The following is a 14,726-nucleotide window of genomic DNA, read 5'->3' on the forward strand; positions in this document are numbered from 1 at the left end:
AAATGGCCTGAACTGGAAAGGAGATGGAACCCCCCCCCCCCACTCTGAGCCCCTTCTTACCCCTGATCTCACTCTCACCCCATCTAGCTCCTGCCCCCACCCCTCAGATCCTCCAGGTCCTGTCCTAAGACCAGCAGCCCCCACACTTCCAGTCCCCTGTCCTGAAGGACCCAGCCCACGCCCAGTAAGGCTGCTAATATCCTACAGAAATTTCCAGGATGGATTTCAACAGTCATTGGGAGATTGATGCTGATTCCAAGAGACTCTAGGCCATGAGTGGGCAATAATTTTTGAAGGGGTGCCACTTGAAAAAATTAAGTGGTTGCATGCGATGGCCTGGGTTGGAAAGGGCAGGGCCTTTAAATAGCAGGAGTTGAAAGGGCTCAGGCCTACTCTGCACTCTCCAGCATCACGTTAATGGTGCGCAGGAGTGAGAGTCCTTTGAACTCCTGCTATTTAAAGGCCTTGCTGCTCCCAGCCTTGCTCCTAGCACAGCCTGGGACAAGAGAACCCTTTCAACTGCTTCTATTTAAAGGCCTTGCTCCTTCCCCACAGTTGCCGTTGCCTGGCAGCCACGGCAAAGGTGAGAGCCCTTTAAACAGAGGCAGTGGAAAGAGCTTCTAGCATCTCCAGCTCCAAGGCAACAAGTTAGGGAGGAGGGCTGGGCACTGCTGAGTGGGTTGGATCTAGCCCTCTGACAGGCTCTTGCTCTAGGCTGATCCTAGAGAGTTGGCAAACCTAGTTTGATTAGTTATCTGGAGTATGCACTAAAGAACTGAGCCCATAGTTCAGCTTGTTAAAAAAAAACCGAACAACTGCTAATGTGGCTTTCATCAATCTCTGAAGCCACATGGGACTCCAAATGTTGTTAAATGAAGCCGTTCCATAGAATTACGGAACAGGAAATTGTTTAGAAAGTCTGGACTGATTCCCATGATGCAAAAGACTCATACAAATTTGCTGCTGCAAAAGCATAAAGCTTCAAGGTGAGGAAAAGAATTGCTCCCCCAGTCATCCAACATATAAATTAACAAAACTAAGTCCAAATCATTCTGACTTTGTGCTACTTGGACATTCTTTCCCTGGGAGAAAAAAAAAAAAATCCACTCCCCATCACCCATCAAAAAAAAGTTTAGGGCTTTGTATAGAAACTAGTTCAAAGTATCAATAAAAGGTTATAAGAAATCAAGTGTGTATATATATATGGCTTAATTGTCATTCCATCTTGGTGTCTCACATTTAAATTAATGTAACTTGAGTTACCTTGCTGTGCCGCTAATTACTATAGTGAACTAAACAAACATGTAGGCTTATCTTTAAGCGAATCAGAAGGAAGACATCATGCTCAAATACATGTTCAAAGGCAATATTAAAAGTGCAATGATGTGTTACATAGACAAATGTCAAGTTTAGGTTTTACTCCCAACTGAATGTCAGCTGACTGGCTGATTGCAATGTTTCCATCTACTTAAAATCTAGTGAATATATAGGGAATGGTTATAAAATTTAACTGAAATAGTACTGTAAGCTCTCCAGATTCAGTTCTTGCAAACTGGACATATCCTTATTTCTTCTAATAAGCCTCTGGGTTGTGAAAGCTAGCACAGAATGCCAAGCAGTGGGAAATATGAATTCATGCTGCAGTTAAATAAGCTACAGATGAACGGTGTAAACAGCCAAAAAAAAAAAATCTGTGTTAGTAGTACAATGTTCTAAAAATATTTTTGGGGATGTCATACCATCTTTTACACTCTCTCTCCCCCTCTCCCTCCCAGAGGAGCAGTTAGCTGAAAGTGAGAAGAATGGTAGAACCATACCCATTTACAGCACATAGCTTATACTGCGACACAAATCTGAGAACTATGCTATGGATGTCATGACAGAATTCAGCTCCTGGAAGGATACAGTTAATATAGCACAATACCCTTCATCCCAAAACAAATTACAAAATGTATATTAATTTGGCTTTGAAACTTGCCCACACATCTTTAACAATTGGAAGTCTGTAAGACAAGTTTTCATTTAAAAAAAATCCCTAACTAGCTCAGAGGGGAGGGGCCTGAAGTACTCTCTCAGATGTTCTACTGGCTGAATCTTGTTCAGGCGCTACATGATCACCAGATATATGAGGTAGGAATTGGCAGAGACCTCAGAATGGAAGGGGACCCCTTCCTCTCCAGTGTGTATGTTCAGGTCACATGCCAGGATTATCTGGGTCTCTCACACAACCATTTCCCTGCATAGCAAAGGCCTCAGTCACCAGTTGACCTCGCTCCCCCCTATTGGGAGCTGTAGTATTTTGGTTCTTTTATTTCAATTGTTGGGTAGTATTAACGTAAAATGTCACATTAGGTAATCTGGTGATTCCTTCTCATCTTAAGTTCTATGACTCTGACCAGTATATGACCCATCCACCAAAGAGTAGGCCAGCCTTAAATACAGGCAGTCCCCGAGTTACGCGGATCCGACTTATGTCAGATCCGCAGTTACGAATGGGGCCCTCTCCCTGGTCTCCAGCAGACCAAGGAAAGGAAGCAAAGCGGCGGAACACGCGGGCAGAGGGCAACCCAGACGCGTTCCGCCGCTTTGCTCCCCGTCCCCCTGGTCTGCAGACCAGGGGGACGGGGAGCGAAGCAGAGCAAAGCCGCGGAGCCAGAGGGCAGCAGGACAGCCACAGCCCGTCTGGGCTGTCCCGCTGCCCCCGTGCTCCACAGCTTTGCTCCGGACACCTGTGGTACAGCAGCTGGGGCGCTGGTGGTTGGTCCCGTAGCGCCGCTCTGGGCGCTACTGGACCAACCCGGCAGCACCCCAGCTGCTCTGCCCCAGGCGTCCTGATTCAGCCACTGCTGGTCAGTTTTAGCAGCAACTGAATCAGGACTCCTGGGGCAGAGCAGCTGGGGTGCTGCTGGGTTGGTCCAGCAGCAGCACTACTGGACCAACCCAGCAGCACCCAAGCTGCTCTGCCCCAGGCGTCCCCAAGTCAGCTGCTGCTGAAACTGACCAGCGGCTGACTACAGGAAGCCCCTTCCCCGGGCTTCCTGGAATCAGCCGCTGATCAGTTTCAGCAGCAGCTGAATCTGGACACCAGTTCCGACTTACATACAGATTCAACTTAAGAACAAACCTACAGTCCCTATCTTGTACGTAACCCAGGGACTGCCTGTAGTCACTTTTTTCTGAGTTTGGGAAAAGTTAAAAAAAGGGAATTTAGAAAAACCATCTAAATACTCACCTTATTTAAGCCACATATTGTTGATTTTGTATTTACCTTTTTGCCAAAAGGAGGGAGGGGTTATTTCCAAAAATGTGACATGAGGTGTCTCAGGTGAGTTTGCATTGTCAACATAGCAGGATGATCTCAAATTCTACCTGACTGATGAAATAGCATTTCTCTTCCTTTGACAAGTACCATCTCTGAGCGCATGCCCCAAACACTTATGCTCCTGTATGTCCTTGCAATCCTTTTCAATGGGAATGAAGGTAAGAGAAGATACTTCAGGGATCCTTTCTGGCTATGGCTGATATATGCTCGAAGCTACTTCTATGATTGTGTTTTGGACAGAGACTAGTTTCCCCATTAGAAATATTTGGGAGATTGGAATATGGTACCATGCAGTGTCATGAAGTTCTTCTCAAGCATTAATACACATAAAAAGATTTGTGTAACACTGTACCTGAAATAAGACCACAGAAAAAAAAAGAGGGGGGACAAAAAAACCCAACACACACCACACATTTCTAAGCTATTCTTCCACCTATCGGTACACATTTTCCAGTGCATAGATCACATGCACTAATAAATAGTCACATAATCATAATCTTAATTGTCTCCTCAAATGCCCTTTATGGCAAAAAAGACCGTACATATTAGAAAATGGGTCAAACTTTATTTCATTATGAGGGGTGTAATCCACACCTCTCCAATGTAAGACTGCCATTTTGAATTTCCCTCCCATAACTAGATTTCCTTTATAAAACATACATAAGACTTCCAGTGACCCACTCTCTGCAGCAGAACTGATCCTGTGCTTTTCAAACCTAGAAGGCTCAGCATTTTTGTTCTGTTTTCCCATTCAAGACAAGGAACAGACTATATTCCTAATAATTTTCAGTAGGTCCCTGCTATTACTACCACATTTACAAAAGCTTCTAGCAGCTATCAGGCCAGAAACGGAGAATAATACAGCTGGCATTTCAGTTTTAGATGCCTGTCATGGTATGGTCAAATGGGAGTGGGTCAGTATGTGTTCAATAGACCTAGGAGTATAAGTTGTCCCTGAAAGAAGAATTATGCTGTAGCGAGGTGATGAGTAAAAACGGTTGTACTCTGTACAGCCCAAACAAAGATCATAATCCCACTGTGACTGGCATTATACAAAACAAAGTCACTGCCATAGAGAGCTCAGTCTAGAACAGGAATAGGGACCCTTTTTTGGGTTGGAAGCCACTGACCCACAAGAAAAAAAAAAAGTCAGTTAGGGGCTCCATGCAAGGGAGAAACAATAAAAACCACCAGCATGGGTTCCTCAATGGTGGGGGGAGCCCCAAGTATTTAGGGGCTGACTCCAGGCCTTAGGTTCCCCTGGTCTAAAAGTCGGACAACACAACCAGAAGATGAAAGAGAAACAAAGATAGTGGTTCACATAGGCAGGCAGGACAAGCAGCATTTTCAGTTATGCCTATTCCTTGTCAGACTGCTGTGTTCAGTAGGGATTATGGCAGAAGAGAGTCTTGAGGAGGACAAAGTAGTGGCTGCCCAGATTTTGACAAAGAGCTTTTCTCCCATAAACTGAAGCAGTATGGGGAAGTCAGAAAAGTTCCCGAATAAGAAACAGACTTAATACAGTGGCTCTCAATCTTTCCAGTGTACCGTTTTCAGGAGTCTGGTGTTGCATAAGCCTACATTTCACCTCATTTAAAAACTACCTGCTTACAAAAATATCAGGCATAAAAACACAAGTGTCACACACTATTACTGAAAAATTGCTTACTTCATTTTTACCATAATTATACTAGGGGGTCTGCACTATGCCTGCCAGGAGCAGACTGGGGATGTGGGGTCTTGGCAGAAGGGATGAGGGAGTTGCAGTGGGGGGGTCTGTCTCAGATGACAGAGAGGACCCAGCCCGGAGGGGAGGAGGACGGAGATTTGAGGGGGCAGGGAGAGAAAAGCAGGCTCGAATGGCAGAGAGGACCCAGCCTCAGCAGTAACTCCCTGGCAGTGCAGCCCCTCCTAGATGTGAAACAGGAGCCAGAGCTGGAGCAGCCCATGGCCAGAGGGGATGGTACCAAGGCTAGCCTGAACAAATGGCTGAAGACAGAGGTGAAGGCAGGCGGCATCAGCAGCATGAGGACATGGATGACATGATAACATTACTCTCTCATGCTGAAGGAAATTTTTTTTTTTTTGAGAGAGAGAAAAAAAGTCAGTTAGCCATTGTCTGTATGAAATTTAAATTTGTACTGACATTAGTGCTTTTTTATATAGTCTGTTGTAAAGCGAGGCAAATATCTAAATGAGCTCATGTAACCCCTGAAGATTTCTGCATATCCCCCAATATGCCCAATATCTGTTGAGCTCTGTTGAGCTCCGTTCATGAATGGGCAGTAAAGGCTGGCAGTGTTAGAAGAGCAAAGGCAGGAGTTAACTTCCTGCAAAAGTCAGAACTGATAGATGGAGGGAATGATGCATTTCTATTTTGCATTTACTTTTGATTCTGTAAAGCAAAAGCACCTCAGCTTCACCCCACTGGCGAATCAAGCCTCATCTACTACTCTTGCATATTCCACACTACCCCTAGGCTTACCGCTCCCTCTTCATGCCAGCATACCTAGTAACCACTTTCACCTATCAAACTTCTTTGTACTTTATATGGAGGGTTGGGAGAAGAGAGGAGAGACAAAAGTGAATTTTAAACATGTTAAACCTAGTCTGCAAAATGCTATCATCTTCCCATCATATATTTGAAGATAAAACATATAGGAAGATGAAGAAAGATTCCGTTCCGTCAGTCTAATTAGACTGCAGGCTTCTTACAAAATGACTTAGGACTAACAACATTTTCAGTGTTTAAGCAGTTAAGACTAACAGAGATGTTAGTTATGAAGTACCTACTCCATCTCTTATTTTCTCTCAAAAACAATAAATGAGGCAAGATACCCCTAATTTCTTTTTAGACACTGGTAAACTTTGGAGAATTGGACCACTAGCTCATCATCCTTGATACATTAATAATCACTTGGAAATTATATTTTAGAATGTCAGCCCACCTTCACCACAGAATCAATACATTTATTGTATCAGCACAAATAAAACAGTAATATCCATACAATTTTCTGACAAGATTTTCATTGCATGTTTTGAGAGGCTGTATTTGCCAGTAGTATAAACTCCTGCCATGTCTTAATGAAAATATAAACATAATATTTCAAATATTGCAAATAGGCATAATAAAATTACAGCAAGCTATACAAATCTATACCTCCTCCTCCTCCAAGAGTGATTAATATAAGGGACACACAATAGTTCAGGCACAATCTGACCTATGGTCAAATGGTTATACCTCTGGTGTAGTTCACCCTTCAAATATGAATTCAGTTTTATTTTAAATATACTACTTTAGTGCTTAGATGCTTTTAAAAATGTTCTGTAAGAACTAGGGATGTGATAGTGTATTTGTTTAAACACTGACACCAAATGAGCCAGGGCTCATCGGTTAACCTTCACAGTTACAAGCAAGACCTTCCTCCCTCCTACCGTGCTCATGGGGACCCACCTTTTAAGCAGCTTAAAATAAATTACAAGTCAGCTCCCGCCTGCTTCCTGTGCTACTGTCTGAGAAATACAGAAACGGCAGCATGGGAGGGGGGGAGTATAAAGACAGCAGTATGGAAGGTAGAGAGGGCAGGCAGTTCCATGGTGGTGATCACAGGGAGCCAACTTAAAAACCCACTCCCTGTGTGCACCAGCTCCTGCAGAGCCATCTTCCCACTTCCATGTAAATGTATAACTGCTGAAATTTTCAGTGGTTACACAGTTAAAGAAAAATAAAAGGTTTGGTGCTCACATCCAGCAGCTGAACACCACTTCCAAATCTGTAAACCTCTTTCTTCAAGAGTCTTCTACAATGCAGATGCCCAAAGAGATTATCAAAAAAGATGCCATGTTCTATTGCAGTTTCCCAATTGTGAGAAAGTAAGGGTTCTGAAAGGAGCCAGCACTTCCCCACCCCCCTCTTAAAGAGACAGCTTTTTTGCATCAGGTCTTTCTTTCTTTCCCTAGATGAAAATCGGCAGCAGGTCTTCTTTTGTTTTTGCTTGACAAATCGTTGGGGAATGGGGGCTTTTTTTTTTTTTAAGACAACCCTAGGGGTTCCATGGCCAAATAAAATTGGGAAACACTGTTCTATTGCATTGGACTAAGCTAAAACCAAAAAAAAAAAAAAAAAAAAATTCACTACATACCATTTTAAAGCTTTAAAATTGACATTTCAAATAAGAGAACTTAAAATATTTCAAAAAATAAAAATCACAATGATTCAAAACTTTGCTGTTCTGAAGCTTATGAGGGACATCAAGTAAACGCACAGATCAGTGGCAGAACAGCTAATCCCTAGGTGATCTCTGGCCTTAAGAGAATGCTTCTGTTGCTGCCTGTCATAATACATAACCAATGGTAGCCATTAAGCAGTATACTGCTGAAAAGTTTGCTGGAGACATTGAGCCCTAAATGACAAAGAATAACTGGATGGAAATCTGACCAGTGCACAGTTTGTATTCAGCATTATTGTACTGTTTAAAATTAGAGTATGATGAAAACATAAATAGCTTGTTAAAGCACATTTCAGGGTTTTACTGAACTCTGACAAAGCCGAAATAGAATGAAAGCCAAATAGAATGAAAGCCACAAAACCAGTCTCTCTTCTGATTTAGTATTTCAGAGATCTCCATAAAGGGTATTCCACCCGTCCTGTGATAGTCTGGCACAATGGAATGAGGTAAAGTAGTGCGCTGTAGCAGCTTTAATTAGACTAGAAATCAAAAGCACAGACAACAGATAAATTTATTTTAATTTTGCAGATTTAAATTAAAATCAGCATTTCTAAAATTCTAGATAGAGGCAGCCCTCTTGCTGATGGGCTTTTTTTTTTTTTGCTGCTCAACAGCAAAGAATCCACATTAATCTGATTGTTACACAGAAATGGAGGCTGGAGACTACTATCTACAAGATTGACCAATGTACAAAAATAGAACAAATCTCCAGCTATTAGGGCTTCATGGCAGACGTGTTGCATGGCACAACCTTTTGAATTGCACATTCATGGCATGGTAGAATTGTGGTGGTCCTGCTCTATGGGCACAGTCCCACACCATACAATTCTCCTTGGCTTGCCAATACCTGGTTATAGGGAAAAGCCTATATGACATGCAGATTCTGATTTCATGCAGTAGTGAGCAGTGGTCAACCCCACCGCACCAACATGGACCACCTCATTATAGCTTTCTTACTTCCCAGCCTGTAAATATCAACTAAGCAGAAAACTAGTATTTGAATCTGGGTTACAGTTTGACACTAATTAGCAAAAAATAGATTTTAACAATACCAAAAAAAGAAAAACACACTTTGTTAGATGAAATGAGATATGGAGATGGAGGAACTTACCAAAACTCGATCTCCAATTTTGAGTTCTCTTTCTCCTTTCTTTACAGATCCAGCTTCAGAGAGGTTTGATATCGATTCACTAGCAGTTTTTGAAAGATTGCTAATTTGAGTAGAAGTAGAGTTTTCCTTGCCTGCCAGTGGCGAAGTATTTTGCGTAATTCCTGTAGGGGGAGCTGCTGAAGACACCATACTAACAGCTGATGTGGAGGTTGGGGAAGTAGCTCTGGAAGCACTACCAGTCTGGGTACCATTGGCTTCATCTTCTGCTAGTACTTTTCTTGACAATTTTGATGGTCTTGTAAATATTCCCCGTAAGGGTTCACACTGGAAATATCGAACTCCTGCCACAGATCCATCATTCTTGCCAATGGATTCATCTAGAACAATCCCTGCCCACTGTCCTGGAGCAAACTGGGTTTCTCCAAGAAACTGAATAAAGCCAGGTTTGTTTCCATTGACCCAAACACGCTCCCCAACTCTGAAGTCATCCACAAAATCATCATGTGCTTCTGAGGTGGGTGTACTTGATAGCTTTTCACTGCACACTGGTTTTTCTGCTGTTGCTAGAGCTAAACACAAAAAGGAAGCAATATCAGTTAAACACATTTATTTTCCAATACACATCATGAGCTTGTTTCCATTCAGAAATACCAAGTATATAACTCTGAAGGAAGAAAATAAACATGTATTTTCTTATTGATACACTGACTACAAAATTCTCACATATCCTTGACCAGCTTATGGAATTAATAGCTAAACACATTTTCATGAAAATATTGCAAGACTCAATAAAATGCTATTACCCCTGCACAAAGCCCACCTTGACCATTATGATGAAAACATGTTTTACTTATTCAAGAGAAATTGCTTGCCCCAAAACTCTGAATTGGGCTTCAATGTATTCTAATATAGTACATACCAAAACTGTTCTATTATAAACCTATCAGAACATGAGAACTGAGAACTGCATTTTGGGGCTGCCCAAGACATCCAAGAACTGACTTCCAGCAGAAATTGGATAGCTGACTTCCTTAGATGTCTTTAAGTTCATAACAAAATGATATTCAATTTGAACATCTCAAGATGGTTTCCACTCTTCAAGTTAATGTCTCCACTGAGGATAAGAGTACAAAAATGCTTGAACTTACAAACAGTCCACAGAGTCAGGCTAATACTTTAACCATAAGATCATTACTCCCCTTTAGATCATGTTAAAAAGATTATTATAATCAGCAGCTTATTTTTTGAGGTTCCCGACTAAATGGCTGATTTGGCAAAAAACTGCTGGTTCAAGAAGATGAGAGCTTTTGGACTCAAGCCTTGACATTATTGGTTTGCATACTGAAGTGACTGTTTGTTTCTATGAATCTAGAGTACCGCAAAGCATGTGTTACTCAACCAGAACTTTTTGAAAGATTAAAAATAAAAATATGCAGTACTATGGCGCTAAATGTAAATTTACACAGGTTAAACCTCTCTAGTCCTGCACCCCTGGAACCAGACCAGTGCAGAATCAGAATTTGCTGAACAGGAGGTCAGTATTGTCTAGCAGTATTACCAACACTTCCACTGCTTACTGGGCTCTTAAAAGACATTTAGGGGTGACTTAGAGCAAAATTAGAGATAAATAATAATAGTCAGGACTGGTGACTAAAACTTTATGGGACTGCAGGAAACTTGGCCACACTCATGATAAGTAGACATCCAGCTAACTAAAATCATGCTGGATCATCAATGTTGCCAGACTAGAGGGAGTTCAACTTGTAGTTAGAATACAAAATTGTATACTACTGGCAAAAATGCTTACAGTCTTTTAAAGTGATGGTGCCATAAGAAGAAATTATTGTACTGTGGGGCAAGCATGCAACAGTTGGCTGTATTGGCAAGCACACACCACAGATTTTACATAAATAATATGCCAGGTAATGACACATCAGCTGATTTCCAAGAGGTACTTAATTTGTTGTGAGTGACCAGCTCACAATTCACAAGTCTGGAAGCATGAAGTCTCCTAGAACACTATACCTCCAGTAAATGGAGTAACATTCAGGAAATAAACTAATCTCTTTAAAATTTTTAAAATGTAGTTTTCTTATAAACTCAGAATGATGTCCACTTTGTAAATTCAGATTTTACCTAATACAGGGAGTCCCCGGGTTACATGGATCCGACTTACATCGGATCCCTACTTACAAACGGGGTGAGGCAACCCCACACTAGCTGCTTCCCCCCAGCAGACCAGAGAGACGCGAAGCTAGTGCCCCCCCCCAGCAGACCAGGGAGATGTGGAGTAGCTTTTCTCAGCAGACACCTCAGCTTGAGAATAAAGGACTGAGGGAAGTGAGATGTGGGAGAATAAAACTGAGCTCTGGAGAAATGTTTGGCTAGAGTTTCCCCTACAATATGTACCAGTTCCGACTTACATACAAATTCAACTTAAGAACAAACCTACAGTCCCTATCTTGTACGTAACCCGGGGACTGCCTGTATTGTATGCATCAGTTCAGTTAGATCAGAAATATGAGAATTCAATATGCATTCAACTGCAGCCTTCAGATCAATTTTTGTTAGAGGAAGGATACTTAAGAAGAGTGTTAACATATTAAAATGGTCATTACCAGCAGTAACTGAGGCAGATGTTTTCACTGTACTTCCCGGCTTGCTGATCTTGGTAGGCACCTTAAGCCCACTTGGTTTTAACATACTCATCTTTCTTCTGTCGTTGATGTTTATGCCCTTTGTCTGTAGTAACTATCTTTTCCCAAACATGGATGCAGTATGAGCTTCTATGTTTTCTGCCTTTGGGTTAACCCTGCATATAAAAATGTTTGAGACAAAATAAAATGTATTTTAAATCCTACAGAATAAAGCATTTGTAAAGAAATAGTTGTGCATAAAGTACAGTGCAATAAAAGCCTCTATACAATTTCAACTATTTTAGCAATGAATATTCTCAGACGGAGTTAGGCATTCCCCACATTTTAGAAGACTATTCCTACTGAAAGAAATCTCAAACTCTGAAGCTAAAGCACTGAGACATTTCATAACATTAAGGCTCAAACTGAACACAGCAGTGTTAAACTGAAGAGCTATTTTAAGAATGAAAAACAAAGCCCTTAACAGCATTACTAAAACTATGCACAGATATAACCATTCTATGCTCTCTACAGTTTTAAGTGATGTTTTTAAAGTGCTGCAATAGACCACTGAAAGCAATCTGAGACTAGAAAAAGGGCTAACTGCAAGTCAGTAAGGGATTTAGGACATACAGAAACCTTTTTAACAAGAACTGAACAAAGAAAAATTAAAATGCAGTCTTGTTAGACCCAAATATCTAACAAGTAAACACCTACCTCAGTTCTCTTGGAATCCTGCATCTAAGATCATGAGACCCATTAGCTCATCATAAAAGTCCCCAATACAGTGCCCCAGCTCCAACCCTTTGGAACCAGAGTTAAGAGGAGGAGGGAGGAGGAGGAGGAGGAGGAGGAATTAGGTTGCTAGCAGAAAGCAGTTCTGACTCGGAGACCAGCTATAGGTTTTACAGTGATGGCAAGCCATGAGATTTTTGCTCTGAAAGCCAGGAAAGACTTTGTCCTCCTGACTACAAAAGCTTTGGAATTTACTTTCTTCAACTATCCTTTGAATTTAAAGCCAGAATGTTGGCTGTTTTCTTCTGTAAAACTACACACTGTTCTACAGTCAATATACCTTGGATATTTACTACATTTTACAAAGGCACCATTGAAATTAGTAGCATTTTCATTAAAGAAACACTGGCAGAGCAGTGGTGACAAGTGACTATTACAATTGCACTAGGGAGCTAAAAAGGCTTGGGGGAAAAGGTTAGAACAAATGTAAATAAGTAGAAATCACTCTATTTACTCAACTATTTTCTCAGAGCATGACTAGAAGGAATTGTAAATCAGGTCCAGACCCTTCTGTTTACTTAGGCCAGGTACACAATACAGCTTATGTTGATATAAATTATGTCATTCAGGGGTGTGAATAAGTCACCCACTTCACTAATGTAAGTTACACTGAACTAAGTACTGGTGTGAATGGCCCTATTTTGCACAGAGGGGGTTCTCGCATGGGCTTGTAGTGTCTGCATTAGCAGTACTAGAGCAGTACCACTGCATCAGTGCAGCTGAACAATTGCAGTTTCTGTAGTAGCGACGAGGAGTCCTGTGGCACCTTATAGACTAACTGAAGTGTAGGAGCATAAGCTTTCGTGGGCAAAGACCCACTTCGTACATGCATCTGACGAAGTGGGTCTTTGCCCACAAAAGCTTATGCTCCTACACTTCAGTTAGTCCTGTGGCACCTTATAGACTAACTGAAGTGTAGGAGCATAAGCTTTCGTGGGCAAAGACCCACTTCGTACATGCATCTGACGAAGTGGGTCTTTGCCCACAAAAGCTTATGCTCCTACACTTCAGTTAGTCTATAAGGTGCCACAGGACTCCTAGTCGCTTTTGCAGATTCAGACTAACACGGCTACCCCTCTGATACTTGAGTTTCTGTAGTGTATGCATAGCCTTGTTGCCAAAGCACTAATCTGTGCATGTGCACAGGCTAGAAGCTTGTGGCTTTTAGTTCTCCCAGTTCAAGTACTACCAATACTTGGGCCTGCAGTTCTGGCATATGATAAATCCTAAAGCAGGAGAAGCAGTAAAAGAAGAAAAATTCATTCCACAGCAATGAAGACTAAAAAAGGACAATATCAGTATTTCTTACCTACCAAAGTAAATGTTATTCTTTATGTATTAGACAGTATGCTAGAGTTGCTGAAAATCAATTCACTGTGAAAAAAAAAAAGTATCAGTCATGCTGCTTCGCAGACTTAGTAAGTGAGGCATTCTTGTACTATTTCAAGGTCAGCCATGCCAAATTCAAACCATGTTCTACCTAATAGCTTTGCTTAAAATTTACACTTTACTAAAAAGCTGTAATTACCACCTCTGATGTTTCGTATTTAAAGTTCTGCACATAAATAAGAAAATTCTGAAGTTGCTTGAAGTAAGAGACTGATAAACACTAGAAATGCATCAATAATGAGAATTTGTAGCCTGCTTCAGTAATACAGGAATTGTGAACATGACCATTGCAATGCTTGCTCTCAAAAGTTTCAGGTTACAACTGCAAGAGTCTTCATTAATCTCAGCTGTATTAGTAAAACAATAGACCATTTCAATATTAACAGAGGGGACACTGTCCCAGCAACACTAAATAAGAAAGCTTATTGTTGAGCTCAAAGTGAAAAAAATTCTTCACTAAAAACAAACATTTAAAAAAAAATATCAAAGATTCAGGACTGTAGCACCATCCAAGGCTATCTGTAATAAGCCAACTCAATGTGCTCTTCTGCCTCCATTTTAATCTCCCTTTATAAAAAAAATTAGTGATTTAAACATATTTTGCAAAGCGCTACAAATTGTTACTAGGATTCTACCACAAGATCTTGCCAAAAACCTAAACTCCAAGCTAAAACCCATGAGGAAAGGTGAAAGAGAAAAACTAGATAGCACTCAACTGAGCAATTCAACTGAAAAAACAATTTGTATCCATCTTTCTGAACAAGTACCAGCAACTAATTTGAAAGAACATTACACAGTCCTCAGCCAAAGCAATCAGGATTGGAGATCTGAGAGAGAGGGACAAATAAAAAGAAGGAGAAAAAGGCAATAAAAGCGTCAGACAGAGACCATCTCTTGAAAAGGATCTGCTAGATTTAAAACTGTGGAAGGATTCTCATTACTCAAACCTTATTGAGTGAGCAAGAAGTTCTACAGAACTTCTGTAGCAGGTCTACCTACAATAACCATCATCTTCGACCCTTTTCAGGGCATGCAAAAACTCTACAAATTAATTTAGAAGGAAAATGCGCAGGGCCGAAAGGCAGCAAGAAGGATTGCAGAAGACTAACAGCTGTTATAATCTAGAATTTCATTCTCTCATATCTGTTAGCATAACGGTGACCACTTTGACTCTACTAATTTCAAGTCCAAATTTGCATATATAATGCCAGGAACTGCCATATCAGTCTTCCATTCAGGTCCAG

General features: G+C 41.1%; 1 protein-coding gene across 8 annotated transcripts in view; it reads right to left on the reverse strand.

Annotated features, from left to right (window-relative positions):
* Positions 1-14,726, reverse strand: part of CLIP1 (CAP-Gly domain containing linker protein 1) — a 136,382-nt gene that overhangs the window by 81,514 nt on the left and 40,142 nt on the right. For 5 of the 8 annotated variants that reach the window (XM_075898662.2, XM_075898671.2, XM_075898669.2 and 2 more), the window contains exons 2-3: positions 11,281-11,474; positions 8,663-9,231 (exon numbers count right to left, since the gene is read on the reverse strand). In XM_075898662.2, coding sequence (XP_075754777.2) covers positions 8,663-9,231; positions 11,281-11,371 — 660 coding nt within the window. In that variant the 5' untranslated portion in view covers positions 11,372-11,474. Of the gene's footprint in view, positions 1-8,662; positions 9,232-11,280; positions 11,475-11,931; positions 11,953-12,015; positions 12,125-13,406; positions 13,468-14,726 lie in introns of those variants that run through there. The other 3 variants (XM_089775252.1, XM_089775250.1, XM_089775253.1) reach the window with 3 other exon arrangements.

This window comes from Pelodiscus sinensis, chromosome Z (assembly GCF_052426305.1).
Source record: "Pelodiscus sinensis isolate ZL-2025 chromosome Z, ASM5242630v1, whole genome shotgun sequence".
In the NCBI taxonomy this organism is placed as follows: Eukaryota; Metazoa; Chordata; order Testudines; family Trionychidae; genus Pelodiscus; species Pelodiscus sinensis.